At 43.3% G+C, this 27,095-nt stretch overlaps 3 protein-coding genes across 11 annotated transcripts in view; 2 read left to right on the top strand and 1 right to left on the bottom strand.

Moving 5' to 3' along the window:
* ABAT (4-aminobutyrate aminotransferase) overlaps positions 1-13,339 on the top strand; it is a 59,368-nt gene extending 46,029 nt beyond the window's left edge. For both annotated transcript variants that reach the window (XM_075514852.1, XM_075514853.1), the window contains 10 exons: positions 2,724-2,804; positions 3,318-3,410; positions 3,793-3,855; positions 5,526-5,589; positions 6,436-6,584; positions 8,143-8,280; positions 9,593-9,760; positions 10,498-10,644; positions 11,791-11,902; positions 13,201-13,339. In XM_075514852.1, the coding sequence (XP_075370967.1) occupies positions 2,724-2,804; positions 3,318-3,410; positions 3,793-3,855; positions 5,526-5,589; positions 6,436-6,584; positions 8,143-8,280; positions 9,593-9,760; positions 10,498-10,644; positions 11,791-11,902; positions 13,201-13,322 (1,137 nt within the window). In that variant the 3' untranslated portion in view covers positions 13,323-13,339. The remainder of the gene's footprint in view (positions 1-2,723; positions 2,805-3,317; positions 3,411-3,792; positions 3,856-5,525; positions 5,590-6,435; positions 6,585-8,142; positions 8,281-9,592; positions 9,761-10,497; positions 10,645-11,790; positions 11,903-13,200) is intronic.
* On the bottom strand, positions 1,025-19,271 carry TMEM186 (transmembrane protein 186). Of its 7 annotated transcripts, none has more exons than XR_012777584.1 (3): positions 19,122-19,271; positions 15,685-17,961; positions 1,025-1,611 (listed from the first exon to the last, which is right to left on the bottom strand). XR_012777584.1 is itself a non-coding variant. In XM_075514865.1 (3 exons), exons 1-3 carry the CDS (start codon positions 19,269-19,271, stop codon positions 15,959-15,961), a joined length of 669 nt encoding a protein of 222 aa, XP_075370980.1. In that variant the 3' UTR covers positions 15,383-15,958. The 7 variants fall into 7 exon arrangements, 4 of the variants coding, with proteins under 4 accessions (XP_075370980.1, XP_075370981.1, XP_075370977.1 ...); XR_012777583.1 differs by having other exon boundaries at positions 1,025-1,608; XR_012777582.1 differs by lacking the exon at positions 1,025-1,611 and adding an exon at positions 11,898-12,223.
* On the top strand, positions 19,206-26,934 carry PMM2 (phosphomannomutase 2). Of its 2 annotated transcripts, XM_075514860.1 has the most exons (9): positions 19,206-19,338; positions 19,794-19,905; positions 20,638-20,667; positions 20,882-20,958; positions 21,908-21,999; positions 22,733-22,832; positions 23,838-23,913; positions 25,078-25,193; positions 26,813-26,934. In XM_075514860.1, exons 1-9 carry the CDS (start codon positions 19,270-19,272, stop codon positions 26,915-26,917), a joined length of 777 nt encoding a protein of 258 aa, XP_075370975.1. In that variant the 5' UTR covers positions 19,206-19,269; the 3' UTR covers positions 26,918-26,934. The 2 variants fall into 2 exon arrangements, with proteins under 2 accessions (XP_075370975.1, XP_075370976.1); XM_075514861.1 differs by lacking the exon at positions 20,638-20,667.
* Positions 26,935-27,095: the final 161 nt, after the last annotated feature.

The following is a 27,095-nucleotide window of genomic DNA, read 5'->3' as shown; positions in this document are numbered from 1 at the left end:
TGTGCTGGGTCTGACTGCAGATAAAGTGCCAGCTTTATTGTGAAAGTGCTTTTTTTGAGTAATACACACCGAGGTAGGGCCCTTGTTTAATGTTAACGATGGGATCGGTGTTTTCTTGTAGGGATTTTTTGTTTGGTTTGTTTGTGATGCTCCATGTACCCTCTTTATAGCCAGCTGTAAAGAACAGAATATGCATCTGTTCGTTTGAGACCGTAGCAGCTTGATGTCGATGTTCTGTTTTTCTCAGTACTGAGTATCTCATTAACAACAAAAGAAAAATACACTTTCTGCTTAATGGCAAATGTTGTCAATTGACTGTGACAGCCCATAATCAAATTCATAACAAAGTTATGGTCTTGTATCTCTAACTTTGTGTGACAATTTACTGCTAAACTGAGATAAAAAGTCAAGTAGGGTTTCTCATACCTACTAAACAAAAACTTTGTGTTAATCTGTCAGTAACATCCTTGCTTAAGTTTTTTTTCAAGCTTGAGTCTGTTGAAACAAACATTGTTTTGGAAGCAACACACTTGTACAAGTTACAAAGTCCTAGCTCATGCTCTGTTATATCTTGTGTGGCATTTGGTTTTCCCCAAGAATTCCGATTAAGTGTTCTTACAGGTACAGTGTGACCACTCACGCCTCTTGCTGTGGTCCACACGTCTGAATAAATGAGTACTTGCATTGAGGAGAAAGATTGAAGGGTGCTGATAAGTGTGCAAGCTTGAGTTGCACTGCAAGTACGAATGTTTTGGGGGAGGCAGTCTGTCCCCTCTGGAGACCCGTAAAGACTTAAGTCATAGAAACTCAACCTTTTATTTTAACGATGACTTGTTACAACAACAACAACAAGAAAAACAACAAACAAACAAACAAAAAGGGCAAAAAAATGCTGCTTTGCAGTTGGCAAATTTATGGAGCTTGTCCTTGTCCTTTGCTTGTCTGAGCAAATTTAATTTAAAATAAAAAGTAGCACATTGTGAATCAAATAAGATTACCTACAACGATTAAGACAATGATGAATCAATTTTAATCCATGACACTGAATTTAAATTAATTGCATAAACATGACAAATTCATCTCCATTAGTGGACTGGGGAGACTGAGGGGGGTTTCCCAGAGCTGCTCTTTAGAAACAGCTGTGTGGGCAGCAGGCTCAGCTTTCCCACCAGCTGCTGTTCGCTGACACCAAAATTACCTTTCTCAAAGGTGAGAATCCTGATGTGGCCAGTTCATAGGACCAATGGGACAACTCAGGTTGGAAGGGACCGCAGGTGGTCTCTTGCCCAGCCGCCTGCTCAAAGAGGGTCGGCTGTGAGATCAGACCCGGTTGCTCAGGGCTTTCTCTGGGGTCTTGAAAACCTCCAAGGAGGGAGACTGCACAACCTCTTTGGGCAACCTGTTCCGCTGCTTCGCTGTTCATTTGGCGAAAAAGCTTTTCCTTATACCCAAATCAGTACTTCTTGTGTTTTGATTTATGCCCATTGCTTCTCCCCCTTGAAGCCTGGCTCCACCTTCTCCGTCACCTCCACATAGGTGTGGGAAGGCTGTGTTCCTGCAGTCACTTCTGTGATTACCAAGGCTCTTGCACCCAAGGCAGGTTCAGTTCTGCTGACAGACGGGGAAAAGGAATGGTTAGAGAAAAGACTTGTGGGAAGCAGACATGAGTTCCACCAGGGAGTTTCCCAGGAGGCGGTGGAATTCCACTGTTAGGAGAGATCGCATTGCATCCATTAAGACTTTTTCAGCATGAGTGGCTCCCTGGTCCATGTCAGACCTCAATCAGGAAATGGAAAGGAGAAAACTGGGAAGCTAGAAACCTGCTGTTGTAATGCACAATGAAGAAGGTACTTATAATTCAGGCTGAGGCACTGAGAAGGGTGACTGTGCAAACTGAAGGCCCTAGAATAGGAAATTTTTACCTGCAAATCAGCAAGCTTCATGAAAACAGTACACGGTTGAAAAGGAATTTCACCAACATGTCTGGATATGTCATGGTCAATGTTCTTGAGCTTGATTAAACGCATGTTGCTGAGTAGTGAGGTAATGACATGCAGGGGAGCTTCTCACCGATCTCCTCACTGCACTGCCCGTTCCTGTACGTGCCAGAGGAGTCTAGAAGGGAGACAGCATGCCTGTGTGCATAAGTTTTTTTTGCCAGGAATATATTTTATTATAGTGTTGTGTTGCTGATCCTTGCATGTGTGTTATCTTTCTCAGATGTAGCCCCTATCGTTTAAGTTTACCTTTGTCTTGTTGCCCCAAATCCCATTGTAATAGTATCTGGAGGATGGTTATAACCACAGCGTTCTGAAATGGTCTGTCTTGAAGCTCAGTAAGGAAGAAAGTGCTGCTATCCTACTTGAATTTAGATTTAGCTACTCAAACTCAAGGCAAATAATTAAGAGTTTAAAGTGTATTTCCTGTGTATAAGGAAAATTGAGTTGGGCAACTAAAATGGCAATATTGAAGAGGAAATGTCAGTATCAGTTAGCATGCACCTTTTCTGAGATGTCCTGCAGGAAGAAAGTATTAAGGATTAGACAGAAAAAACATATTCTAAGACATGAATATTATTCCCTGTTTTTAAAACACTTTGTGCCATGACTACAAATTTCTGGCTGGTATTTGTAATTAGAATAAAATGTAACTGCCTTGATATCAACATGATATTTTTCATGTGATAGTAAAACCTAACAATTTCTCTTCCTTTGTCTTTGTAGAGCACTTTTATCAACAGACCTGCCCTAGGGATTTTACCTCCAGAGAACTTTGCAGAAAGACTGAAGGAATCTTTGTTATCAGTAAGTTTGAGATAGCAGCGGTGAGTTACCATGTTCTGTGTTTAGGGATACAGCCATATCAAGGGATGTTACGGCTTTTAGTAGGGAACATTACAGATTAGCTGCTTGTCCGCCTGCCTTCCCGCCACAAGTAGTGAGACCAAACCTTTTTCCCTGCCTTGACAGCTGAATGTGGGAGGGTGACGTGTCTGCTCTGCACAGATACTGCTGCTTTCTTTCTGGACTCAAGAACTGATGAGAAAACACATTTTCACTAACTTCTGTTCACTGTGCTTTCATAAGAGATAGTGGAGTAAGTGGCTTCTGTTGTCTTGCTTTCAATGTGAGGATCCTTGGGACTGAAACTGAGTTGAGCCCTCTCAGCTGCAGTTGAAATTGGCTTTCCTCATCCGAGGCACGGTTGGTCTCCTATTGTACTGAAGCTCACGATGTTAAGGACTGATCAGTATTATCATCACTTTGCACGATACTTGTGCTTAATATTTTGGAGTAATTTTCTGTCTTCATTGACAGGTGGCTCCCAAGGGCCTGCCACAGGTGATCACCATGTCTTGCGGATCCTGCTCTAATGAAAATGCCTTTAAAGCAATATTTATGTGGTACAGAGTGAGTAAAATATTAAGATGTTTTTTGTAGGTTTAGATGTAGAAATGAGTATTTATTCATCATGAGAACTGTTACTGTAAAGCAAAGTAAGGCTTGGAGGTTGTCTTGTTCATGATGTTATTTATATTCACCCTAGTATAAAATCTTTATTAAAAAGCCTTCAGCTGAGCATTCACTTTATATTGACACAACTTCAGAAACTATAAAGAAAAGGAAATGAAGAAAATGCAGATTGCAGTCAGTATGTAAGAGCCTCAGTCAGTGTCTTCATTGGCTCTAATTTGGAATACCAGCATTACTAATTTGTGGTTCAGCCATAAATGCATTGATTACAACTTACAGGAAAACTATCTGTTGGGTTGGTTGTTTTTTTTTTTTGCAGAACAAGGAGAGGGGCCATAATAATGTCACAAAGGAGGAACTGGAATCTTGCATGATTAACCAGGTAACATTTGTTCTTTACCACACCTACAGATGTACCATTGGCTTGAGCTTATAAGGGAAGATTGGGCAGAAAAATTGGCTTTACTATCTCTGAAGTGGAATCTTGGTTTTGTAAATTTAGGAAATGGTGAAATACAAACTGCTCCCCACAAATATCGAGACCTGCTGCTTGTATTCTTTTGCATCCTTCCCAGTTGTGAATCTTGGAAAGATCTCCCTTTTTTCATGACTTATTTGCTAGAGAGAGGCCCATGGGATGGACGGGTCCATGGAGATCATTAATACATGGAAACACTTACAAATAATAACAACAGACCTTCTAATTTTTTTTCAGAAGTTGTGATTTTATGGCTTAAAAATTTTTTTAACCTTTTATGGTTAAAATTTGACTGACTAAATGTTAACAACAGGCAGGATGAGGAAGTTGAGATGCAGCTGATAAACCTCTGAAGTCCTATTCACCTTCAGCCGAGGTGATCTTGCTCTTGCCAGTCACAAATCTTAACATGCAACAATAGCAAAAAACAGAGTATTTAATCTCTTCTTTGAGATAAACATGTTAGAAATGAATAACCTACTGGTCCCAGCCTGATCTTTAGCACTTCTGTAGTGACAGGCATTCAGTTCATTGACATGGGATTAGGGAACTCATTTGGCTTTAAAAATGAGGAGGGTTCTTATAGAGTTTTTTTGTTTGTCTTCAGAATTATCTTTTAAGTTCTGTGATGTTGCTTACAGCATGGTCAGACAGATGGCTGTGCCAATACAAATAAGAGGATGGCACATCATGACCTGAAGGAGCGGGAATTTTATAAGATGACCAAAGGCTTGTAAAACTAATGGTCACTTTTTGTCGAGTTTAGCTGTCTAAACATTAGGATTCCTCTTTGAGCTAATTGTCTGAGTTGTCTTTACAGTTGGGGGAGGGGACGAATTTGGGAGGGCAACTCCATCCCCCTTTTGGGGGGGGATCCTCCAGAATCCAGTTACAAATATTGGAGCCTTGACCCCGTAAGCGGTGTAAGTGGTGACAATCCTCTCACTTGCAGGATAAGAGAGAGCCATAAAGAAAGAGACTTTGTATTTTTAGAGGGGGTGGGGGCTAGCCCAAGTATATCCTCCTATTAAATTCCAGCTAGTATACGGTTTGCATGTCTTTTGTCATGGTTCCTTCTCATTCTTGGTACAGCGAGTCATCGGGAGCGCACAGGGCGTCGGGCGCGGGGCAGCCCCGGCCTCTCCTCGCAGAGCCCCCGGTGCACGCCTGGGCACGGCCGCCCCGTACGCACGCGCTCCTGGTTTGTACGACAAGGGGCTGAGCGTACTCCGTGTTCGGTCTTTGTGTGAGCCCATGTGTCAAGGGATGGTATGACACTGCGTAAATTGCCAGGTGTTCGTTAGTGATAATGCCCTACTTCAGGAGGCCAGGCAGTTTTTAGGGGACGACAAATGTATTTGTTTAAATGGGTAAATATAACAATGATGGTTGAAGCGGGAACCGATCAGCGTGCTGTGAGAGGTAGCAGCTTGGATCCAGCCGCCCCGCGGGGCTCTGGCCGCGGGTCTGTGTCGGGGTTGCGTCGGGCACCCGCAGCCACGCGGGCGGCAGGGCCACGGGCCACGGCCCACAGCACCCCGGGCTGACTGCCCGCCTGTCTGCTCTGCTTGCAGCCCCCCGGCTGCCCCGACTACGCCATGCTCTCCTTCATGGGCGGCTTCCACGGAAGGACCCTGGGTAAGCAAAGCACTGCTGGCAACACCTCCCTTCCCCCTTTCCCTTCCCCCTTTCCCTTCCCCCTTTCCCTTCCCCCTTTCCCTTCCCCCTTTCCCTTCCCCCTTTCCCTTCCCCCTTTCCCTTCCCCCTTTCCCTTCCCCCTTTCCCTTCCCCCTTTCCCTTCCCCCTTTCCCTTTCCCTCCTCTCAGCCACTGCAGTAAGCTGTCATCTCACTGTAGTTTCTGAAAAGTGTTTTTTTCCTTAGACAAATAGTACCAGTGGAGAAGCTGTAGGTTTATTGAAGGTTTGTCTTGGAAGCCCCACCAGTACTGAAACAGAGTATTTGAGTGACAGTGGGAATTAATTTTACGGTTTTTGAAACCTTATTTTCAGAAGGTCTCTTATTTTCATTCTGCATCCAAGGTTTTCTGTCTGTATTAGTAAAAATCTAACTCCTGGGGTAAAACCACCACAATATACAAACGAGATGTCACTCATTTTTACCATTTTATATCAACTCAATCCCTGTTCTAAACACGTTACCCAAGAGTGCTGTAACTCTGAGCTTTGCGAGCAGTTGTCTTTGGACAGGTGAAACCCATCTCATCTGAGCACCCTGTTCAGACTGAGAGGTTCTCCTGTTCTTCTGGAACAGTGCAGGTGGAAACTGATGCTTAAAAGCTAGAGCAATCCACTTCAGCTTGACTAAGTCCAATTACCCAGTAGTTCAGAAAATAAAGTAAAAACATAGAGCAGTCAAGAGAATTCTGCAGTCCTGCTGTCAGGCAATTTTTCACCTCTTGGTAGCTTTTTTCCTGTATTGCTCCTAGACAGGTATTATTTTAATTTTTGCTTTTCTGGGTTTAGGTTGCTTAGCTACAACTCACTCTAAAGCAATTCACAAATTGGACATTCCATCGCTGGACTGGCCTATTGCTCCATTTCCAAGGCTAAAGTATCCTCTGGAAGACTTTGTGAAAGAGAATCAACAGGAAGAAGCCCGTTGTTTAGAGGAGGTAAAAAATTCACTGGCAGCTTTCTGTTGTTTTTGTTTTGAAATAATGGAATAGTGTTAGTAGGATTAGCTGCTTTTCACTAAAAGAATGTTTTCAGGGATTGGAACGGCATGTGATTAAATCAGCATTCACTGTTGTTTACGGTCAGAAGTTTGTCCCTGCCTTCAGAAGAACAGCCAGCTTACTGTAAATTAGAGGTCTACATGAATCATACCCAAGTGAAATGTCATGTGCAGAAGTTCGTTATATCAGTGAACTTGTCAGCCAGATCTTGCAAAGGGACACGGACTAAGAGAGAGCACAGTGTGTATAATCCTCTGCAAAGAGAACCTGTAACAATATTTCAGGTTTTTCAGCTTTTCTGTGGTAGCCTTCTGGCATAAAGCTCTGACCCTGCCTGTGGCTGCAGGGAGCGGGCAGGGACCCGGCAGGGACCCTGTGCCTTCCCTAGCCCAGGAGGAAGGAAGGGTGGGCAGAACAGAGCCCAAGGGAGGCAAACCGTCTCCAGGTACCAGAACCATGGGATTCCCTGTTGGGCTTACTGGGATCCAGGATCTGTCGCTTGCACGGGCTCGCTCTTGAGAGCCGGCGGTGAGGAGCAAGGCATAGTGTGCCCGTGGCTGGAACCGGAACAGGGCACAACCTGGGGCATCGAAACCGACTACAGAGGAGGGGCTGCGGTGCTGAAGGGAGCACAGCAGCACTCCGGATGGCTGCGCAGAGCTGGATGGAAGAGACTTCTTATGCAAACCTGCCTAACGTCAGAGAAAACGGAAAGCGTAGCAAATGGCCTCCCAGTGTGTGCTCCACAATAGCTTGGGGGGGGGAGCGGAATTGTGGTGCAAAAAATCAATCCACAGGCTTGAAGCTGTTATTTTAGAAAACAAAATGCAAAGCTGAACGCTTTCTTTGAAAGTCTGCAAATTGGCTTACTGGCAGCCTTTGGAAACCAGTGCTTTCTATAGCCTACGGAGGTTGTGGGCCCTGAAAGCTGTAAGTGGTATTTCAAGTACAAATGACACTACTAATCGCAGCAACTAGCACTACGAGGTTAATTAAAACTTCTCTGTAAGCCCCTTATCAGCAGCAGGATATCTGCGCTGTTTCATCTGATTAATTTTGAAGTATCTGAACTGGGTGACTAGAAAAAGCAAATTTACCAGATTACCTTCTTTAATACGTTAGCTGAGTTTTGTTCTCTGACACAAAATCTGGTTTCTTCTGTATTGCTTAGGTGGAATGACAACAATGGCATAGCAAGCTACAGTGGTTTCCACTAGAGTTTCAGCTGAAATTTTCTAGAGCTTTCACACCGTTGTAGATAAATGTGCAACTAGTTACAGTGTGTTTAGGACATGATTTAAACTTAAGCATTATTCAGGAACAAGAGGGCAGTATTAAATCCTGGAGGAACTACCTGTTAATTCCGTACACTGACACCTTTATAGCCAGGAATGTCTATGAAACGTTGAAGTTCTGTTGCTGAGATTTAATCTTTCTGGGAGGAAATGTGTGAATGTCCTGAAAGGAGAATGTACCATAAATGTTTGATTTACAGGTGGAAGACCTGATTGTGAAGTACAGGAAAAAGAAGAAGATTGTGGCTGGAATCATTGTAGAACCAATACAGTCAGAGGGTGGGGACAATCATGCTTCAGATGACTTCTTCAGAAAGCTACGAGATATTGCCAGAAAGGTAATCAAATACTTCATGGTTCACTCAGTGGTAGCTGAACGTGCAAATACTTGTTGGTGTCTCCAGAGGCCTTCCCCCCTGCCCCACACACTTTGAGAGTTTCACGGGTCTCCTTAGTAGCAGTTGGGGTAGTTCTGTACGTGTATTCAGACACAAGCAACCCCTTGTCAGCACGGTATTTTCTCTTCCATTTGATGCACACCTAGTGGTTTCCTCAGTCCAATAAATTTTCTTCCAATGTCTAAGTGAGAGAGAAATTGCTTTGATTCATTAACTATGGATTTCGCAGTAGTGTTCTTTAAATGGCAATGCCCATTTGTTGAGGAGGTTCACACAATTTCAGAAGAGGCAGGTTTGGAAAAGGGTAATTTTTCGTTGACATACTTGTTTTTAATTGCAAAAAAAAGCTGAAACACAAATTGAGTCCAACCGTAAGTGCTGATGTTCCAGTAAAACAATGAAAAGGACACATGGCTTTATACTTGGAATGTGAAGTTACCTGTTTGGAAGTGATGACCCTCAATAAGACGTACTCCATGCTTTTTTCACCCTCAAAACATTTGTGTGCTTACAGAGAAGAGCGTAGGTGACATTTGAAAAATTCCGTTCTGCCATGAGAAAAAGCAGCTTTTCCCATTGTTAACAGCTGCTCATGCAAGGGTGATACAGTAAATAAGGTGAAATGAAAAGGTTTGCCTTGTCTAAAACGAGATGCTGCCAAAAGTACTTACCAATTGTTTTTAATTACAATATCATGATATAGCCTGATCTCCCTGTCCCAAAGTTTCAACAAAATAGTCCTTCGCATAAAAAAACATGCTGCCAGGTAAAATGAGTAGCTCTTTCAGCAGACTCATCTGACAAGCAGCTCTTCCAGGGTCATTTTAGGCCCCTAGACTGAACAGATCATGCTGCTGGTATTGCCTTTGTGCCACAATTGCCTGACTCAGATTGGAGGCAGAGACTTCTTATTTAAAACAAACAACACTCCTAGAAGTAACGTTCTGCTTCCCTCAGAGGCTTTGAAAATGCCACCCAGATTCCTCCCAGATGTTTTCCGGTATCCTCTAGAAATGTTCAAGACTATATAAAAACATGTAGTTTGTTTGTGAATTTAGGTAGAAAATATGTTTCTAGTGCCTTTCTGAAAAAACGGCTGAATTTTTAATTGTGAAATCTAATGCACAGTGAGTGGCATTGGTAGGGGGGATGTTGCATGTAATTGGCTTGTACTTATCTGTTCGCTAAGGGAGGTATTTTTGTTTTGGAAATGCGGACTCACATTCCCTGCTCTTTACATCTACCTTCGCAGCATGGTTGTGCGTTCTTGGTGGATGAGGTGCAGACGGGAGGTGGCTGCACAGGAAAATTCTGGGCACACGAACATTGGGGCCTGGATGACCCAGCTGATGTGGTAACATTCAGTAAGAAGATGATGACAGGAGGATTTTTCCACAAAGAGGAGTTCAGGCCAAATGCTGTAAGATTTTTCAATGAAACTTGAACCCTGTGCTAGTTGGTGGCCTGTTCATGAGTAACTGTAATGTCCATGGAAGAGACAAGCTTTCCGTCAGTAATGCAGGTTCAGCTAGATGGAGCTGCTGTTTCACAGATAGTTGCTTTGTGCCTACGCAAAAGCTGTTGTCACTTTTTCACTTCTATTCCAGTTGCTGTCAGTCACAAAGGTCATAAAGGTGGTGGGAGGGAGTGGAGAACTGGGTTTAGCCTAATGAACTAACCTTCAGTACAAAATCCAACCACAAACTGACACCTTTTTCCGTAGGGCAACTTGGTGTCTTCAGAGCTTGTATGTCAGCATTACAGACTCTGTCAGCAAGATTTCTTCTTCGCATTAATGACATTTTAGATGTAATAAATGAGAAAAAAAAAAAGGATGCAGGAGAACATAAAACTTGAATGTAAAACCCGTACGGATGATGCCGATTTCCGCGTCATCTATAGCCGTGTTTCAATGAGATGTCAGAGCAGCAAGACAGAATGCACTAAATTCGTAGCATAAAGTAGTTGCCCTTTGTTTCTGCTTGGCAGGGCAGCTCTATTTTGCTCTTACAACAAAAAAAAAGGGGATTGGTGAGATTAGTGCATGCTTTTTCATACACCAGATGTTTGCATTACCAGTTTGATGGCTTGCTTTTCTTTATTATACTGATTTGCCTGTTAACATGTTCCACAACTCTCTTTCCACCCTTTCCCAAGCCCTATCGGATTTTTAATACCTGGCTTGGAGATCCATCCAAGAATCTTATGCTTGCTGAAGTCATTAAGGTTATTAAAAGAGAAGACCTTCTAAACAATGCAACCCACGCTGGGAAAGCACTACTGACTGGGCTGCTGGATTTACAGGTAAACATCTGGAAGGATTATAGATAAGAAGGAGAAATTTGCTGGTCAGGTAGGATCTGACCTAATCCAGTTTAAACACATGGACTGAGCAACTCTGGCTAGGGACTAGACCATAATCATAACTTGCTGGTTTAGGTAGTTCAGCGCAAGCCTGAATAACTGTGTCCCATTTTGAACTGAAGTAAACTTTCTTTTACTGACTTAAGGATGCTGGTTTTATATAGCTTAATCCAAAGTAAAGGGTGACCCCCAAAATATCTGAAGGTATCAACTGCAGTTAGTTAAATTATTTTGCTAGAAGCCTCTGTTATCACAAGCAGCTAGCATTTCATTGTCCCAAAAGTTCTTTTTAAGGGAAAGTGCCTTCATATCTTGTTACAATTCCCTCAGGCTGTTGAAACAAGAAAATTGTAGCTTTCCCTCCCTTGACTAAGAGAAATTCATTCACAGCTTCAGCTACCTGAGAAGGCGAATCAGCCAGGCATTTAAGGGCAGGCTTGCAGATGCTCACCTCTCAAAAGGCACTTTGTGCACTGGTAGTGCAGGGTAAGCCCAAATACTGTCTCTGCTCTCCCCACAACTTCAAGGCATAGCAGGCAGGAGAACACAAAAAAAATTACAATCTTCCTATTTTGGAGGGCCAGAATACGACTCGTACTATCCAAAAAAGGCTACTCTTATAGAAGTAACTCATAGTAGGTGAAGCAGATAATACTAGCAAGCATCTTAGTGCAGCATAAGAATGAACTGGTTTCTAGCCCCATTGCAGATGATTTATGCTCAGGTTTTCCTGGAGTGCATTTTAGATGCAAGGGGCTTTACACTCGCTTCAGGAGGCTCCAAGTAAGATTTTACTTGACCCAGCTCAGGGGTGCAAATTGATTCTCCCTTCCTGCTCAGATGTTTGTCTGCTCTGGGAGAAGAGAACCTGCCTGCGGTTGGGCTCTGCAGTCTACGGCTATTCAGACCGTTGTCAGAAAGGGGTGATGTGAGAAATCCAGACTCTGGAATATCTCCACTCCACCAGACGGGAGGAGGGAGGCAGCAGGGTTTCCATGTGGCAGGATGCCTGGCAGAGCAGAGCGTGCTGCCAGGTGCCCTCTGTTGCAGCAGCTGCCATGCAGACTTCCTCACCTCTCTTTGCAGGCTCGTTACCCCCATCTTATCAGCAGAGTGAGAGGAAGAGGAACATTCTGTTCGTTTGACACTCCAAATGATGCAACTAGAAACAAGTTAATTACAATAGCCAGAAACAAAGGTAAGAAAGTTCGTGTGTAGACTGGCTTCAAATGACAAACAGTAGCACATGTAATGCTTTAAATTTTCCTTTTTCCTATGGTGTGTGTGTACTACACTATCAGAGGACAGAAGTGAAATTGTGAACAAAGCTGTATTTAGACTTTTCTGGAAATACTTGTATTTCCAGAGATATCAGACCAGTCTGTTGCATGGTGTGTATGTTTACCTTTCTCTACAGGTCTAACATTACTGGAAGAGATTATGTAGGGCATGAGTTTTTGTGACATCACTTTCATATTCCTCTGCAGTGACCTTAGGTGCACCTAGGCATGGCTTGCTTCTAGAAACAGATCAGGAAAATTAAAAGAAAGTTAATGTACTGTCACTCAGGAAAACACAAGGAGAAAAACTATGAATTTTATGGAATACCTAGTTATGAAATACAGTAAGTTGCCTAAAATGGGCACAGATCTACAAGTACATCCCTATTTTACTACAGAACTCTCACCCAACTGTAGACAAACCCAAGTATCAGGAGGGGAACCTTGTGATCTGAAGCCTAACATTCTCCGAGTTCAGCTGTGTGGGGGGCCTGGGTTTGCTGCTGTCAGTTTTTGCTCTCATCTCTTGAAAGAAGCAGGCATGATGCATCTAAGCTACTGTGAAACCAAAATGTTAGAGTGTAAAAGACATTGATGTTTTTTGTTCTTGGAAACTAAGCCAGCAGGGAGAGAAGGCAAGCAGTTTGTTTCACGGTAAACCAAGGCTATGCTTAGAGGCAAGGTAAGCTCAGTTCAATGGTATGGATTTTCATTGCCCACAAACATTTCAAAGAATTAATTGATTGTGGGGTAAAAAAAATACCATGCATTTAAAGTACTGCAGGAAAAGTTTGCCAGCACTGAGATATTTTAACTTTTTGTAATTAAAAATGAAGTAGTTTAAAAAAAATTGCAAAGAATCTTACTGTGTTTTGTTTTGGCATTGAGGTGCTTAACCAGTAGGGTATTACAGCTTTGAAGTCTTAGGTGCTGTTTGAGCTCTGCGCTGGATGGAGCCTTTCCATGGATGTTGGCATTAGTCCCAACATTCTGTGTTTTACAGAACAGCTATAGGCACCCCCAGTGTTGTTCTGAGTTGCTGTGAAGCTTGAGGCCCCTTCGCAGCACTGACTACGTGCTGTATCATTGTTAGCAGTGATTTGGGGAGCTTCTGTTGGCCCTCCACAGTGAGGTGAACCTCCTTCAGAGACCTGCATTTTCTGGATATTTGGCAAAGATGGAAATGACTAGAGGACCTATTCTATTCTCATTTTAGGTGTTGTGCTGGGAGGCTGTGGGGACAGATCGATTCGTTTTCGTCCAACACTGATCTTCAAGGATCATCATGCGCACCTCTTTCTGAACATTTTCAGTGACATCTTAGCAAACTTCAAGTAAAAAGCAGTTCCCCTGCACTGAACAGCTGATTATGAAATTAGTTTGCATTAATTCATGTCTTCTCTACTTACAAGATTAAGTGTAAAGTCATAAACTAAGGTTTGTGTTCTGTCTGTAATCCTGCCCAAGGCAAGCTGCTCCATGCAAACTCGACCCAGGCAGAGCATTGGTAACTGGTCACCAGCAGGTACATGCAGCTGTCCCACACTGTGCATTTGTGGAAGCTGTGGCCCTCCATCTTCTGGCTTGGGTCATATTAATTGCAGAGTCCTCTCTACATTCATGGCCCTGACTATTTGGTGGTCTAAATATGACCTGGTACAGTCCGTTTTCGCAGGTAATCCCAGATTTACTCTTGCATCCAGAAGCAGCAACAAGTATGGCATAACACTTAAAGCCACATGCCTGCCGTACAGAAAGTGCCATTCTCTAATGGTAGCTGGAATACAATAGGTGTTTCAAGGAAAGCTCTGCTTTCCACCACTGCCAAGTACAGTGTCTTACAGAATAATTTCCAGCTTTATTCCCCTGAATACAGATGTCTGCCACGCCAGCTGGATCAGGATGCCATCAGCTACCCTATGCCCAGCCTACACACACTGCTTCAGAGGCACTGATGCACTCAGCCACATGTGCAGCGCTCTGAGTGGCGCTGAAGTACTTTTTTTCCCTCATCCTGGATTTTAAAACTTTTGACTTCTCTTACAATCAATCAGACTTGTACAGAGAAAACTATACCCTGACGTATGTAACTTGACAAAGCTTAGAGAATCATGTGAAGCACATCATTTACACCTTTGTCAGCAATCTAGAATGATTTGACATTATTTTACCGTTTGCCCATAACACACAATAGTCATTAATGTATCTATTACAAGTTCTACATGAATACTTGAGGTATTTTGTAAAACTACAGCAGAATTGCTTGACCTTAGCCATTACCTGACATCAGAGCCACAACAGCGAAGGCGTTGTCCTAATTGCACATCTATAACGCAAAGTAATTCTATTTTTGTTCTAATCGTTAATTCTAAGTCATTGATACTTCAGAGATCTTCTAGAAAGCCACAGGATCAAAAAGTGTCAGCAGTTCATTAATTTGTTTCTCTTCAGAGAACTGTTTTGGACGTCTCTTTACTATGTGCTCTCTGCTGTTTGCTTAAGGCTGACTTGAACTAGGTCTGGTGCCTTTTTGTTTCTTTTTCTTGGCTAGCAAGCATCTGGATTTTGCTCACTAAGTTTAACTTTCTGTTGTGCACCAAAAACCAGGGACCACAGTGGACTTTTCAGTTGCCCTATTAGGATCTGACCACAGTTTTTTAAGTACATAATAAAAGACAGAGCAGTTAAAAGATTTACAGGTTTAATACAGCTACCACAATGTGAAAGGTTTCTTACCTGCTTTGAGAAGTGTTAATCATGTTTTTTTCCCATTTTATTTTTTGAGTGCTGGTATTGGGAAGCTCCAGTACACTCACTTCTGCTAGCTTAAAAATAATGGGATTTCTGTAAACCTCTCCGCAGAAACCAGAATTGTGGTACCAGCTGGTCAGAACTGGAACAGGTTTTTGAACAGAGGTTGTAGAATCGGGGGGAAGGACGGGTGAATTGGTGTTCAACAAAACCTCACTGTCATCACTGTCCTCGTAAGCGTATTATCAGCAAGAGGAAAGTCAAACAGAGAACTGTATTTGACAGCACTTTGGGAATTAGTTTGTTCAACATATCAGTGCAGTAGTTTTAGTAAATGTCTCTAGCAAGTCTTGTACTTTTACAGAAGCAAAAGTCCAGTAATTTGAAGTCTTACCACATCTTCACTTTTATTATGAATACTCTAGGTGTTTTTATAATTTTTACTGACACTCAGTAACTGTATAATTGCGTACAACATGTTGATGAAATCATGTTAGAGAATACATAGAAAGCACTGCAGCTGAAGCATATAAAGTTAATATTGTTTACAGCATACTGTGGACAGTGCCAAATAAATGTTTAAACAAATACTTAACTACACTTCATGGTGTAACTAGTAACTGTACACAGATTCATAAAAAATGACATCTCATGTGTAATCAGTATTCTTAAATAAAATATTTATAATTGAACTTCTCCAGGGCTTTTTCTTTTACACCTAGTACATACCTAAACTGAATCATCAGTGCATATGAAATATATTCTTAAGAAGATAAGCCTCCAAAAAACATGCTGTATGCATACAGTCCACTCTATTTTGCTGCCATGGTGTTTACGCCAAGGAACATTTCTCTCTTCCTTTTGCTACTGCTGTACCACACAGTATCAGCCAGAATTTAAAATAACGGAGCCCCCGTTAGGAAAAGTTCAACATGGCAATTTTACTTACCTGCATCTGCTGATCAGATGGTTCAACAGTTTCAATATGCGTGAGGAAGAAACAGGGAAAAGAACACTCCACCTTTCTCTGTTGCTGAGGGTCAGTTTATTTTCCATTGTTTCACATGCAGTAACAGCCAGAAGAGCAGTGTAAGGAGTTAACTTCCTTCTGACAATTCAAAAAAAGTTTTACACATTACAAATGATCAGGTTTGAGTCTCTCAGGTTTAAATCCTGCTCCTCATTCCTCCTGAGGTTTTGGGTTTGGAAAAGGAGGAATCATACTAACACCACAGAAGACGACCACCGTCCTTCACAGACACAGCTGCTGAGGTGATCAACCCTGCAAGTCCAACGGGATACAAAGTACACATATTTTCAGCCTTAATTCAACACAGCTTTTAGGTGTCTTTCTTACCTTTTTTTCTTTTCAGTTTAAGTAAACCCAGACTGGGGGAGTAGGGAGTGGGAAGGGTATTTGGCAACAGAGCTTTTGATGTTATAATATGCCCAAACCAGTAAACACATCAAGGGATACAGATGATTTGCTTCCCAGCCTATATTGTAATCTTCACAAAAGACTGCTTAATTCACATAGTCTAAGATAATTTTGGTAACATTTACTGAAGTTTTTGCAACTCAGGTATTACAGCATTGATTAAATGTCATTCGTACATACAAAAGAAACATGAATATATGCAAAGAAGGACAAGTAGTTTCAAATTTTCAGATAATTACTAGGATCCAAACTGAACAAAGGATCACAGACTGTCCCTGTAATTCACAGTATCATAGTTTAGGTATGTTCTTCTGTATTCCAATGGGAAAGCAATGTCTGAGAGGCTCCTAAAATGCTGTCCTAGCCTTTAACCTACCCTTACAGCTGAACTGTCAATGTGTCTTGCAACACGCACCCTTGTTTTGTCCAGTTATGTTCACATCCTGGGAGACCTTGCAAAGAGACCCCACGCACCTTACACAGCATTATATACCGCTCTTTCCAGTTACCTCCCTTTCATTAATGCATAAGCATGTATCTTGCTGACATCCAGCATTCTTTATCATACGTATGTATGAGACAAGTTTTAATTTCAAGAGGCTTCCCAGTCAACCTAAAATTCAGTAAGAGGAACCATGAATTTAAAGTGAGGATGTTCCAGCAGAGTTACTGCATTTCTCTCCAAGAGTTTTTTCTGTTTAAAAACTATCTCCAAGGCCAGCTGAAACAGTCAGGGTCGGCATCAGTAATTTGGCATCCTACTGCACGTTCCAAGTAGGACAGTTTAGACTTAGAACTGCTGTGGCAGTGCACCGTGCGCATCACTGCACCCTACACAGAACAGATGCTGCTCACACCTTCAATGAGCTGCCAAGACATTGAATCCAGTGGATTGTTCTTCACCACTTCTACTTTCTACACTGAGTGCACTACCACCAGGCTGTGCATAGGAAAATGACAGAAGTATGTCAGTTTGGTTAATTAAACTTCACAGAAGAATAAGTACAACGAACATGCAACAAGGAAAATCACTGGAAATTAGCTGCTGTATCACTCAAGTTTTCCAAATATTTGAGTAAACTTCTGTCTGTCTACAATCTGGCCAAACTTAATCGTAAAATATAAAATATCTGTACTATTATACCGTTTGAACTGGAGAAGTAGCTCCCCCTTGCTATCTCCAACTTCACCCAAAGTCATCACTGTCTCTAAGGGACAGTAAATGTCATTCCGTCTCCCCCAGAACGTCAAGTGGGCCACTTTGACAGTATGGCTGGTTTCATTTAAGTAGATTAATCCAATAATTCGTCTGAAAAAGTAGCTCATACCATACAACATTGCACCAGCAAAGAGCGCAATGCCAGTTGTATACAAGAGGACATTCTGAGAAACCTGATCTTGCAGATAGAGGTAGCAGATGGGAGGCAGCATGACCATGGTGGTGGCAGTCTGTAACAGCTTCAGCCTGGACAGTACCCTGCAGTACTTAATCCCAGGAAACCTGTAGACCAGTTTGAACTCTTCTGTTTTCTCATCCACAGCCTTTTGTCGGACCACAGCAGCAGGGGCTGAACGGCACAGACACACGGATGGCACTTGCTGTCTCCCAAGATAATTATTAACACCATTAACTCGCCAGTTTTGTGACTGCAAACACTCCCATGTACCAAAAAAACAGGGTGGGCGAGCATCTTCCTTCTTCCATGACCTTGTCCAGAGCTCATTTTGTAGACGCCTCCCAAAAAGTGGTGCCACACAGATGTTAGTCCTAATTCTGCAGAGCTTAGCCTACAAGGCAATATTCCCACAGGTCATCAGTTGAGTCTCCTTCATAACCGAATCGCATTTAGCTCAGCATCTGTTCCTTAGGCACCTGAAAACAGCATAAGCCTCCCCGCCCCAGCTCACTCTAACCTTATACTCAAAACCAGTGTCACATTAGAAAACTGGTATTCGTGCTTGCATCCCTCCCTGCAGATGAGGAGGGAAAATACTTTTGATAACATCGCCGATACCAAAGCCAGCTTACTGAACGTAACCTTACGGCATCCCCTGCCTCTCTCTGGTTTTGAGCAACATCAAAGTGAAAACAGCAGCGGTACAGGTCACTTCCAAGCAAAGAGGGTAAGAGAACCCGGGGCTGCTAGCCAGTGAAATAGCGAAGTGTTAAATAATCACTTATGTAACAACTTTAGGGAAACAGAAAAAAGAGGACCAAGTATCATAAAGGGGCGGAGAGCATGAGTAGCACTGAAAGAGGGACTAGACATCGGGACCGTGCAGAACAGAGGATAAGGAGAAGAAGGGGAGCGCCTGTGCTGCCCTCACGCTGTGAGGCGCTGGCGTTCCTGCCCGGACAAGGACGCGCAATTGAGCGGACAGCAACGGCCACGGACTCGGGCCAAGGGACGCCATCCCTGCTCCGGCGGGGCCTCCCTCCGGGGGAGCCCGGCGGCAGACGTCGCGGGCAGATTACCGCGGGCAGATTACCGCGCCCAGCCACGACGCTGCTGCCCCCGGCGCCCGCCCGCCCTGCGGCGTTCACGGCGGCGCCTGCTCCGTGCCCGGTCCCCCTCCGCCAGCGCCGGCCGCCGCCAGCACGGCGCTCCGGCGGGGACCGGCCTGCCCCGCAGCCCGCCCGCTACTCGGCCGTCAGGGGCCGCGCGCGGCCGCCCCCCGCTCCCCCCGGAGGCGGCCGCAGCCGCTCACGGCCCAGGCGTGCTGCCGGCGCCTCACGGGCGGCACCGCTCTCCCCGCGCCCGGCCCCGGCCCCGGCCCCGGCCCCGGCCGGGAAGGGAAGGGAAGGGAAGGGAAGGGAAGGGAAGGGAAGGGAAGGGAAGGGAAGGGAAGGGAAGGGAAGGGAAGGGGAGCGGAGGGAGAACACCCCACACACCCCTCCCCCCCCCCCCCCCCCCGCGGCGGCAGAACCCCCGGCCCGCCCCGCTCACCGCCGCCATGGCTCCGCCGTCCGAGCGCGCGCCGCGCCGCAACGTCCAACGGCCGCGAGGCACGGCGGGAGGGGCGGTGCCCCCCGCTTCCCGGCGTCCCCCGCGGCGGCAGCGCGCGGCCCCGGTTCCGCCGCCCCGGCCGGGCGCCATGGCGGCGCCGCAGCCCGCCGCGCTCTGCCTCTTCGACGTGGACGGCACCCTCACCGCCCCGCGCCAGGCGAGTCCCGCGGCCGGGGCCGGGCTTCGCCCTCCCGCCTGCCCGGCCGCTCGGCTTCCCCCGCCCGCCCGGCCGGCTTCGCCCTCCCTGGGCGCCGTGCCCTGGCGCGGGGCCGTCTGAGGTGCTGAGCAAGGCTGGGGGCTCCCAGCCCGCAGGGGCGGGTGGGGCTGCCGGCCCGGGCTTTGGCACTCCTTTGTCCTGTGAGCGGGCAGAGGCTTTGTCTGAGGGGCGGGAGCCCTCAGGGAACAGAGCGTGTAAGCACACCGGACTCTGCGCCCGTTTCCGCCATGCTCGGTGCGCAAACATACTTTGCCGTTTAAGGCAAAAAAAAAAAATCCTCCCTTTTTCTTAAAGCTCTGCACGGTGCTGCTGCTTTTAATAATTACTGCGAAATAGAGACGCTGGTCTCATGATAAGAATACTGACAAATCTAATAATTTTATTTTGGAACCTAGAAAATCACAGCAGAGATGGCCGCGTTTCTGCAGAAGTTGCGTCAGAAGGTGAAAGTTGGAGTCGTGGGCGGTTCAGACTTCGAAAAGATTAAGGAGCAGCTTGGCGATGACGGTAAGGATCGCGGCTGATGCAATCCCTTGCACTGAATTGCTCACAAGGAAGTGGTGAAGGTTAAACGTAGTTCAAACCCTTTTCATTCTCCCCCTTCCTTGCTTTAAACTTTTTTTCCCATTTTTGTTGTGTTGCACTCGATCTCTGAAAAGCTATTTACAGGCATTCAGAAACTGCAGCCTGCATTTGCAGTTCACCACTATCTCGGTGTCTTATGAAGGGACAGTTACTAATAGTGAAATCCTGACTTTGTGACAGTACCTTAGGAGGGCATTTTCACGTTGTCTTTTTTAAATGGAATCCTGTACCCAGCACGTCCGTGCGCAGGCTGCTCAGGTGTCTAGCTCATCCCGGAAGGATCTGATTTTGCTAACTGGCGTTACGATACGGAGATGGACTCTTGCTTTAGCCCTTTGGGAGGCATTTCCTTTTCTGTATGAAAGACCATCCTTAATGGCCTTTACTTAATTGATGCCTCTGATAGCCTTCCGTAATGCCCAGATAACTCAGAATTTGTTTGGCTGACAAGTGGTCTCCAGTAAGCCATGTCATCTTGCATTGTAGTAAGATTCTCGCACGTCTTGGACGTCTACTGTAGATGAGTAACATTGAGAAAACAAACCTAAAATGCTAGCATTCGATTTGCTCTCTAGCCAGGCTGCGTGCCAGGTTTTCGTAGTATTTGAGGTGTTCAGTCACTTCCTTACATTTAATGCAGAGACTTACTTGCAGGAGAGGAAGGGCCTGGAAGCAAAACTACAGGTAACTGAAAGACTTCATGTGATTTGAGGTGTGTGTTCGTCTTGGCGAGAAATGAGAGTGGTTTTGATCTTGTGCTCAATGTTATGCTGCTGAACCTTTCATGCTTTATGATCTAATGTTTGCTGTATTTTAACCTATTTAATGTGTAAGAAAGACAATTCTGCGTTAAACGTACAGGGGAAATCTTAAGTTACTGTCTTTTTTTTGGTTGTAGTGGTTGAAAAATTTGACTACGTTTTCCCAGAAAACGGTCTTGTAGCATACAAAGATGGGAAATTCTTGAGCAAGCAGGTAAGTGTGAAATTTCCAGTAACATGAAAGAGGAATTTTCCAAACACGATATTGCTTTGTTGCTACAGTGGAGTCCTCTCTAATCACCCTTCTAACTAAGGCCAAAATTGCTGCTATTTTCATGTGTTACTGCTATAACAGATAATTCATTTGGCGCTCTGATTCATGGAATGACAATCTGCACCTTAAGCTTTATACTTTGGGGTGTTCTCAAAACCACAAACTATTGGAGTCTGGAGTGTCTGATCGAGTAAGAACAGTGAAAATCCTGGAACAGCCTTTCCCTCAGCTTATCCATAGGAAACGTGGCCAAGCCCTCTGCTCCTGGAGGTCCTATGGAATATGGCGTTTCATAGCTGATGTCTGCTGGGCCTTAGGGTTCAGAAGGTTTCTTGTAGATCTCTTGTAGCTGCTTTGTAGTGTTAATTCAGAGTGCCCTTTCTGATATGTTGCATAAGCCAGAAGGTAAATACTCTAAATTAATATAAACGTACATCTGATTCTAGATACCCTAATCGCCTTCATCGGTTCAACGTAAGTAAAGGAGATTAAAAATTTAAAAGAGATCCTGGCTGAAATTGCTGGCTTGAGTGGTGGTTTCCAGTTTCCTGCAGTAACAATCTCAATTTCTTCACGCTTGGCTACAGTAGACATTAACTGCAACATTTTGTCTGTTGTCTTTGCCCACACTGTTTCCTCCTAAAGCAAGTACTAGTAGGGACCATATTAAATGAGAGTTTGGGGTTGTGGTTTTAAAAAACCAAAGTAAATAAAAAGAAAAATGAGAGCCCTTAGTACTGTGTGTGCATCAACTGAGAGTTAGTTACTGAAGACATGTTTCTTTCTGAGATTAACCATGCCTGATTACCCAATGTCTGTGTTTTCCATGTGGCTTGTTTTTAGAATCTCAAATTCTGGACCCTTGGTTGAATGGTATTTATTTTGTTAGAACATTCAGGGTCACCTGGGCGAGGAGATACTTCAAGATCTAATCAACTACTGCCTGAGTTATATTGCAAAGATTAAACTGCCAAAGAAAAGGTACGTGCATACGTGCATCTCAGCGTCACCATATTCTCCATGGTACAGTGTTCAGCATCAATATGTAAAGCAGGCTGCTCAGCAAAAAATGAGCCATTTGTGTTTTAGGAACACTGTATACGTGAAACAGAGCTCAATCCGTGCATACAAAGACAAGCTCCCAACTGGAGCACAGGATTTGAAATACTGATTGAGCATTTTTATTTAAGAGGGAAGGAAGTTCAGTTTGGAAGCAGGAGTATTTCCTTGATGTGTTTGGAATTCAGCAGCATAATGTTTTCCAGAGATTAGAAGCATGCAGTGAGATCAGTTCTGTGTGATGTGAGGGTGCGGCTGCTCAAGGCATTAATACATACCGTATGTGAGGCTAGCTAGAAACACTGCCAAGGCTGCTCTAAATTTTGTCGCTTCACCCCAAAGCTGACAGACTGGCCTCTCAGGGTCTGAGAACTGGGTTGACAGGATTCTCCAGTCATACGTTTAAAACCAAATCAGACTTTTAAAAGTCAGTAAGGATGATGTTGAGGTTGCCAGATTCAAATAAAAGTCCAGAAGACTCCTCGATGCCAGAGGTATTGGTTCCTACACATTGGTTTTTTATGCATACAATGAGACGCTGAAGGAGACACCTGATTCCCGTTGTCTTCAAAATTAAACGAAAGTTCTTTGTGATATTCAGTATTTTGAGCAATTCTTCATCTATTTTCTGTCTCATTAATCAATTCTTTTTCAGGGGCACTTTTATTGAGTTCCGAAATGGGATGTTAAATGTGTCCCCCATTGGAAGAAGCTGCAGCCAGGAAGAACGAGTTGAGTTCTATGAACTTGATAAAGTGAGTTACAACTCTTGAAAAATATCCAAGTCTTCTGGAAGAGGCAGTTATGGCCAGGTTATGATTTTCAAAAAGCTTTTATACTGTGTGCAATTTTTTTCATTCTAATCCATTCCATGTGGTTTAACTAACTTCTTAGTTCAGACTTCAGGAAATATACAATAGGTTTTTTGTTGCAGTTGTTAACAATGATTACTTGCAGAAGGGGTGGGTTTGGTTCATGTTTCTTTTAACCCTGTATCCAGAGTACCAAATGTCCTACCTCTACACACAGGGTTCCTGAAAAACCCTCTTGTAGATAAAACCATACTTATCTGGAGTGCCCCTTAGTATACCAGCCTATATCCATTCAAATCAATAGAACTATTACTTTTCTCATCAACTTTTTAAAGCCTTTTAAAGCAGAATTTAAAAGCTGAGGTCAAACTATTCACCATTTATTTTCCTTTGTACACAGCTGAAATGAATCTAAGCCATGATACCAGAGTTCTGTTCCCTGCTACACCATAACAACTGTTTCTGACCGGATACAAAAACTGAAATCTATTTCCTCAAAAGCAGTCTTTGCCTGTGACTCAGTTAGTGGATGCCGAAAGATATCTAAGCCCAAGGCATTCTGAAAATGCTCCACCCGTTGTGGAGTGTATGGCATCAGAAGATTAGTACCGGTTTTGAGACTCTTCCCGTGCCTCAGTCTCCCCATTTGTAAAACTGAATTTTACGGGGAGTTGAAGCATACTTCCTCAGTATTCTAAGATGGTCAGATAGAAAAGCAAGTATCACAGCACGTATGTGAAGTTTTGCTCTCATTTTTTACAAGTTGGTAACAGATTAAAGTGGAAATATTCTCAGCATGCTTTCAGCAATAATAAAATATAGGTATATCACACTAGTCCCAGTACTCAGACCTTTGGATATTTTGGGCGTGTTTTTGGGGGTTATCTTTTTATTGATGAATTAACACAGCATGAAACTGATGTTTGGTTTTGTTTTGTTTTTAAACAGAAGGAACATATAAGAGAGAAATTTGTAGCTGATTTACGAAGAGAATTTGCAGGAAAAGGCCTAACGTTTTCTATAGGTATCACATTTAAAATAATTTCATTTAAAACATCATTTAATTTGAATTTCACTTAAATCATATCCTCTTATGGATACGACATATCCTGCCTCATTTGTGTGACAGTTAGCTCTCTGGGGGTGGATGCAGGCATTGCATGCACGACTAAGCCTCCTTTTCCTCTTAGGCTTTCACTTGGTACATTTTAATTGAAATCCATCAACAAAGAGAACTTCATTGCTTGTCATCAGTTCATTGTCTTTTAATGTCAGTTGTGTGACTGATTCTGCTCATTCTGAAACATATTACATGCTTCTGATTAGTCAGAGTTGTTTCTGAAAATCAATTTTGATCAGAAATACTTCATCAGTACTGTTCCAGTAGCCCTTGGTTCTTCAGTTCTGTAGCTGCATTGTGTGGGAGGAAGGAGAGGAAAGAAAATCCAAAAGCAAGTGCAAGCTTAAAGAGAAAAGTGATAATAAGGGGGAAATAATTTTCCATGCATTTTTTCTTTTTTCCCCTCTCCCAATATATTACCACATTATTATTTTTCAGAATTGCAAAAAAGTATGGTTGCCGTTAGAACTGTGGTATTGAAACACTAAGGCAGCAATGAACTGCCAATATAGCTCTCCTAAAGCACGTTGTAAGTACCTTTTTGACACCCACTTCGACTGGGAATCATGCTTTTATGTATTGGTAAAGTCCAAGGATTTGGAACTGGAACAGTTGTTGTCCTGTTAGGCTGTGCTAAAAAGGCTGATTTCCTCCTTTTTCTACTCAGAAGGCTTTAGAAAGTCTTGCATAAGACTTTATGGCTGTAGATACACCAATGGCTGTATTCATTCATGTAGTTTCTTTCTAAAAATAAAAAGATTAAATGTAATTTTTAAAAAAAGGTTCAGTTCGTTTCAGAGCAGTCAGTGTTTGGGAACATGCTAAGACTTTCATATTTGTTTAATGGGTAAATAATAATCTGTAAATCGCAACTGTAATAACTGATACCCTATATAACACTTTCTGTACTTGTAAGACTTAACTCCAGGGTCTCATAACATTTCTGTGACTTCTGCAAAGCTCCCTCTACCAAAAATCTTACCCAGTTTAGTTTTTCCTCACTTACTCTCCCCTCAGAAATGTGTTCTTATAATACAACAAGGTTTGCTTGGTTCATGTCTGTCCTAGGAGGCCAGATAAGCTTCGATGTGTTCCCAGATGGCTGGGATAAGAGGTACTGCTTAGGAATCATTGCCGACGATGGATACAAGACTATTTATTTCTTTGGAGACAAGACTATGCCAGTGAGTATATTGTTTTGTATATACATTTCAGAGCTGCTGTTTTAAACCACAAGCACTGTAGGTTCTAACCAATTGCCTTATGCCTGACAAGAATTGAAGTCAGAATATAAATGTGAACACACGTCCCTGTTTAACTGGCTGTGCGTAACTGGTCAGCGTAATGCTGGGAGGTAGCCGCGAGCAGGGATTTTTCTTCTGTTGCCTGAAGTGAACGCAGTGTTCGTGACAGACTTAATACTGGAATATGCTTTTAAATTGACCTTCTGTAATTATGTTAAAAACCTAGGTGACATGGCTATATAGAACTCATTATCCTGTTTGGTTATTGTAGATAATGCTTCTTCTTGGCTAGTGATTATTAAACATATTTATTTTTCCATTGAATTTAATACTGTTCCTTTGCTAACCACTCTGTCTCCACATTGGGGAACTGAAATTATATATAATCCCTGTCCCTAGTCATGGGAGAGAGCTACACAACTCTGCAGGGTGATTCAGAGGCTTTTGAAAATGCTGAGCAGAGACCTGACTGGAGCTAGCGAGGGCAACGGCAAGCACAAGGACTTGGATGAAACTAAGGCTGTCTGAGCATGGCCAAGGGACAGTGTCAGGCTAAGTTTTGTAAGAAAAGGCTTAGTTTTATAAGAACTTACAGTTTTATAACTATAAGTTACAAAGAACTTTATAGTTTTATAAACTTAAAAAGGCCAAATTTTATAAGAAAAAGACAAGCTTTAGATGAAAGGGTGGGGTTTTTTCCCCCTTGAGACCAGCTGCAAAAGTAATCACCTGTCCCTCTGGCACAGAGTTTATGGACAGTTGATTTTCAACCCTATAATGGGCAGTGCAGCATTTTCAGAGTTTTGAAGTAGCAGGAGTTGCAGCTGACTCAGTGGAAAGCAGCGCGGCAAACAACGTACACAAATTAGATACTGCTTCCTGTAGTGTGCGAAGCTGTGGCTTTCAGGGGTCTCTGCTCATGCAGGTGGCAGCGCCTTTGTTCCCCGAGCCAGCTGTTGAAAGGATCTTTCTCATCGCTCTCCTGTGATTAGAAACCAGTCACAAATGTCACATCAGACCAGTAGCTAGCAAGGCCAAAACAGTACTGCAATAGCAAAGGATCAACAGTCTTAACAATGGTTTAACTAAAAGGAAAGAAAACCAAGCTGGAAGGAAGAGGATAATGCAAGTAAGTTACAAATACCACGTGCTGGTATAGTGCTCTGTAACCAGCTTTACACCTTAATATTAACAAGTAAACAATTTTTAAAAGTCAATACTGTGTTGCTATACTAAACTAAAAACATGGCTAAACTTATCCTGAGAGTTCTGCTCTTTCATTACTAATGCTAACGTGCAGGCCAGGAAGTTCTCGCCCAAGTGTTTGTGGTGTTCAGCAGAAGTTTCAGCACAGGTGTGCTATGAACACATTATGCAAAATCTCAAAATGGTGGTTTGCAGTTTTTTAGCTTTCTGGAAGACGTCTCGAACATGAATGTGTTATGTCCCTTTTTTCCCTAATTTCCTTTATGTGTCCCTTTTCCACCCCAAAACTGTGACTATATGTTAAGTTAAATAAAATTAAATCTTCCTCTGCTGTTTTCCTCTTCTGTTTTCAGGGAGGGAATGACTATGAAATTTTCACAGACTCCAGAACACAAGGCCACAGTGTCACATCCCCACAGGACACAAGAAGAATCTGTGAAGAGCTATTTTTTAAATAAAAGACTTTCCGAATTCACACTTACAAAACGGTTAAGCCAGCTTAAGAACTCAAAACATCTTCCTTCATTCTGTATTGGTTTTTATAATTGGTCATGAATAGCAAGTGCTTTGCAGGTCAGTCATTACTGAAGGGAAATGTTTTAATTGAAGGGAGCCTTGCTGGCTGGTGGAATACAG

This window comes from Mycteria americana, chromosome 12 (assembly GCF_035582795.1).
Source record: "Mycteria americana isolate JAX WOST 10 ecotype Jacksonville Zoo and Gardens chromosome 12, USCA_MyAme_1.0, whole genome shotgun sequence".
Taxonomy (NCBI): Eukaryota; Metazoa; Chordata; class Aves; order Ciconiiformes; family Ciconiidae; genus Mycteria; species Mycteria americana.
Note: the sequence above shows the minus strand (reverse complement) of the source record. Positions and strands in the feature narration are given on the sequence as shown.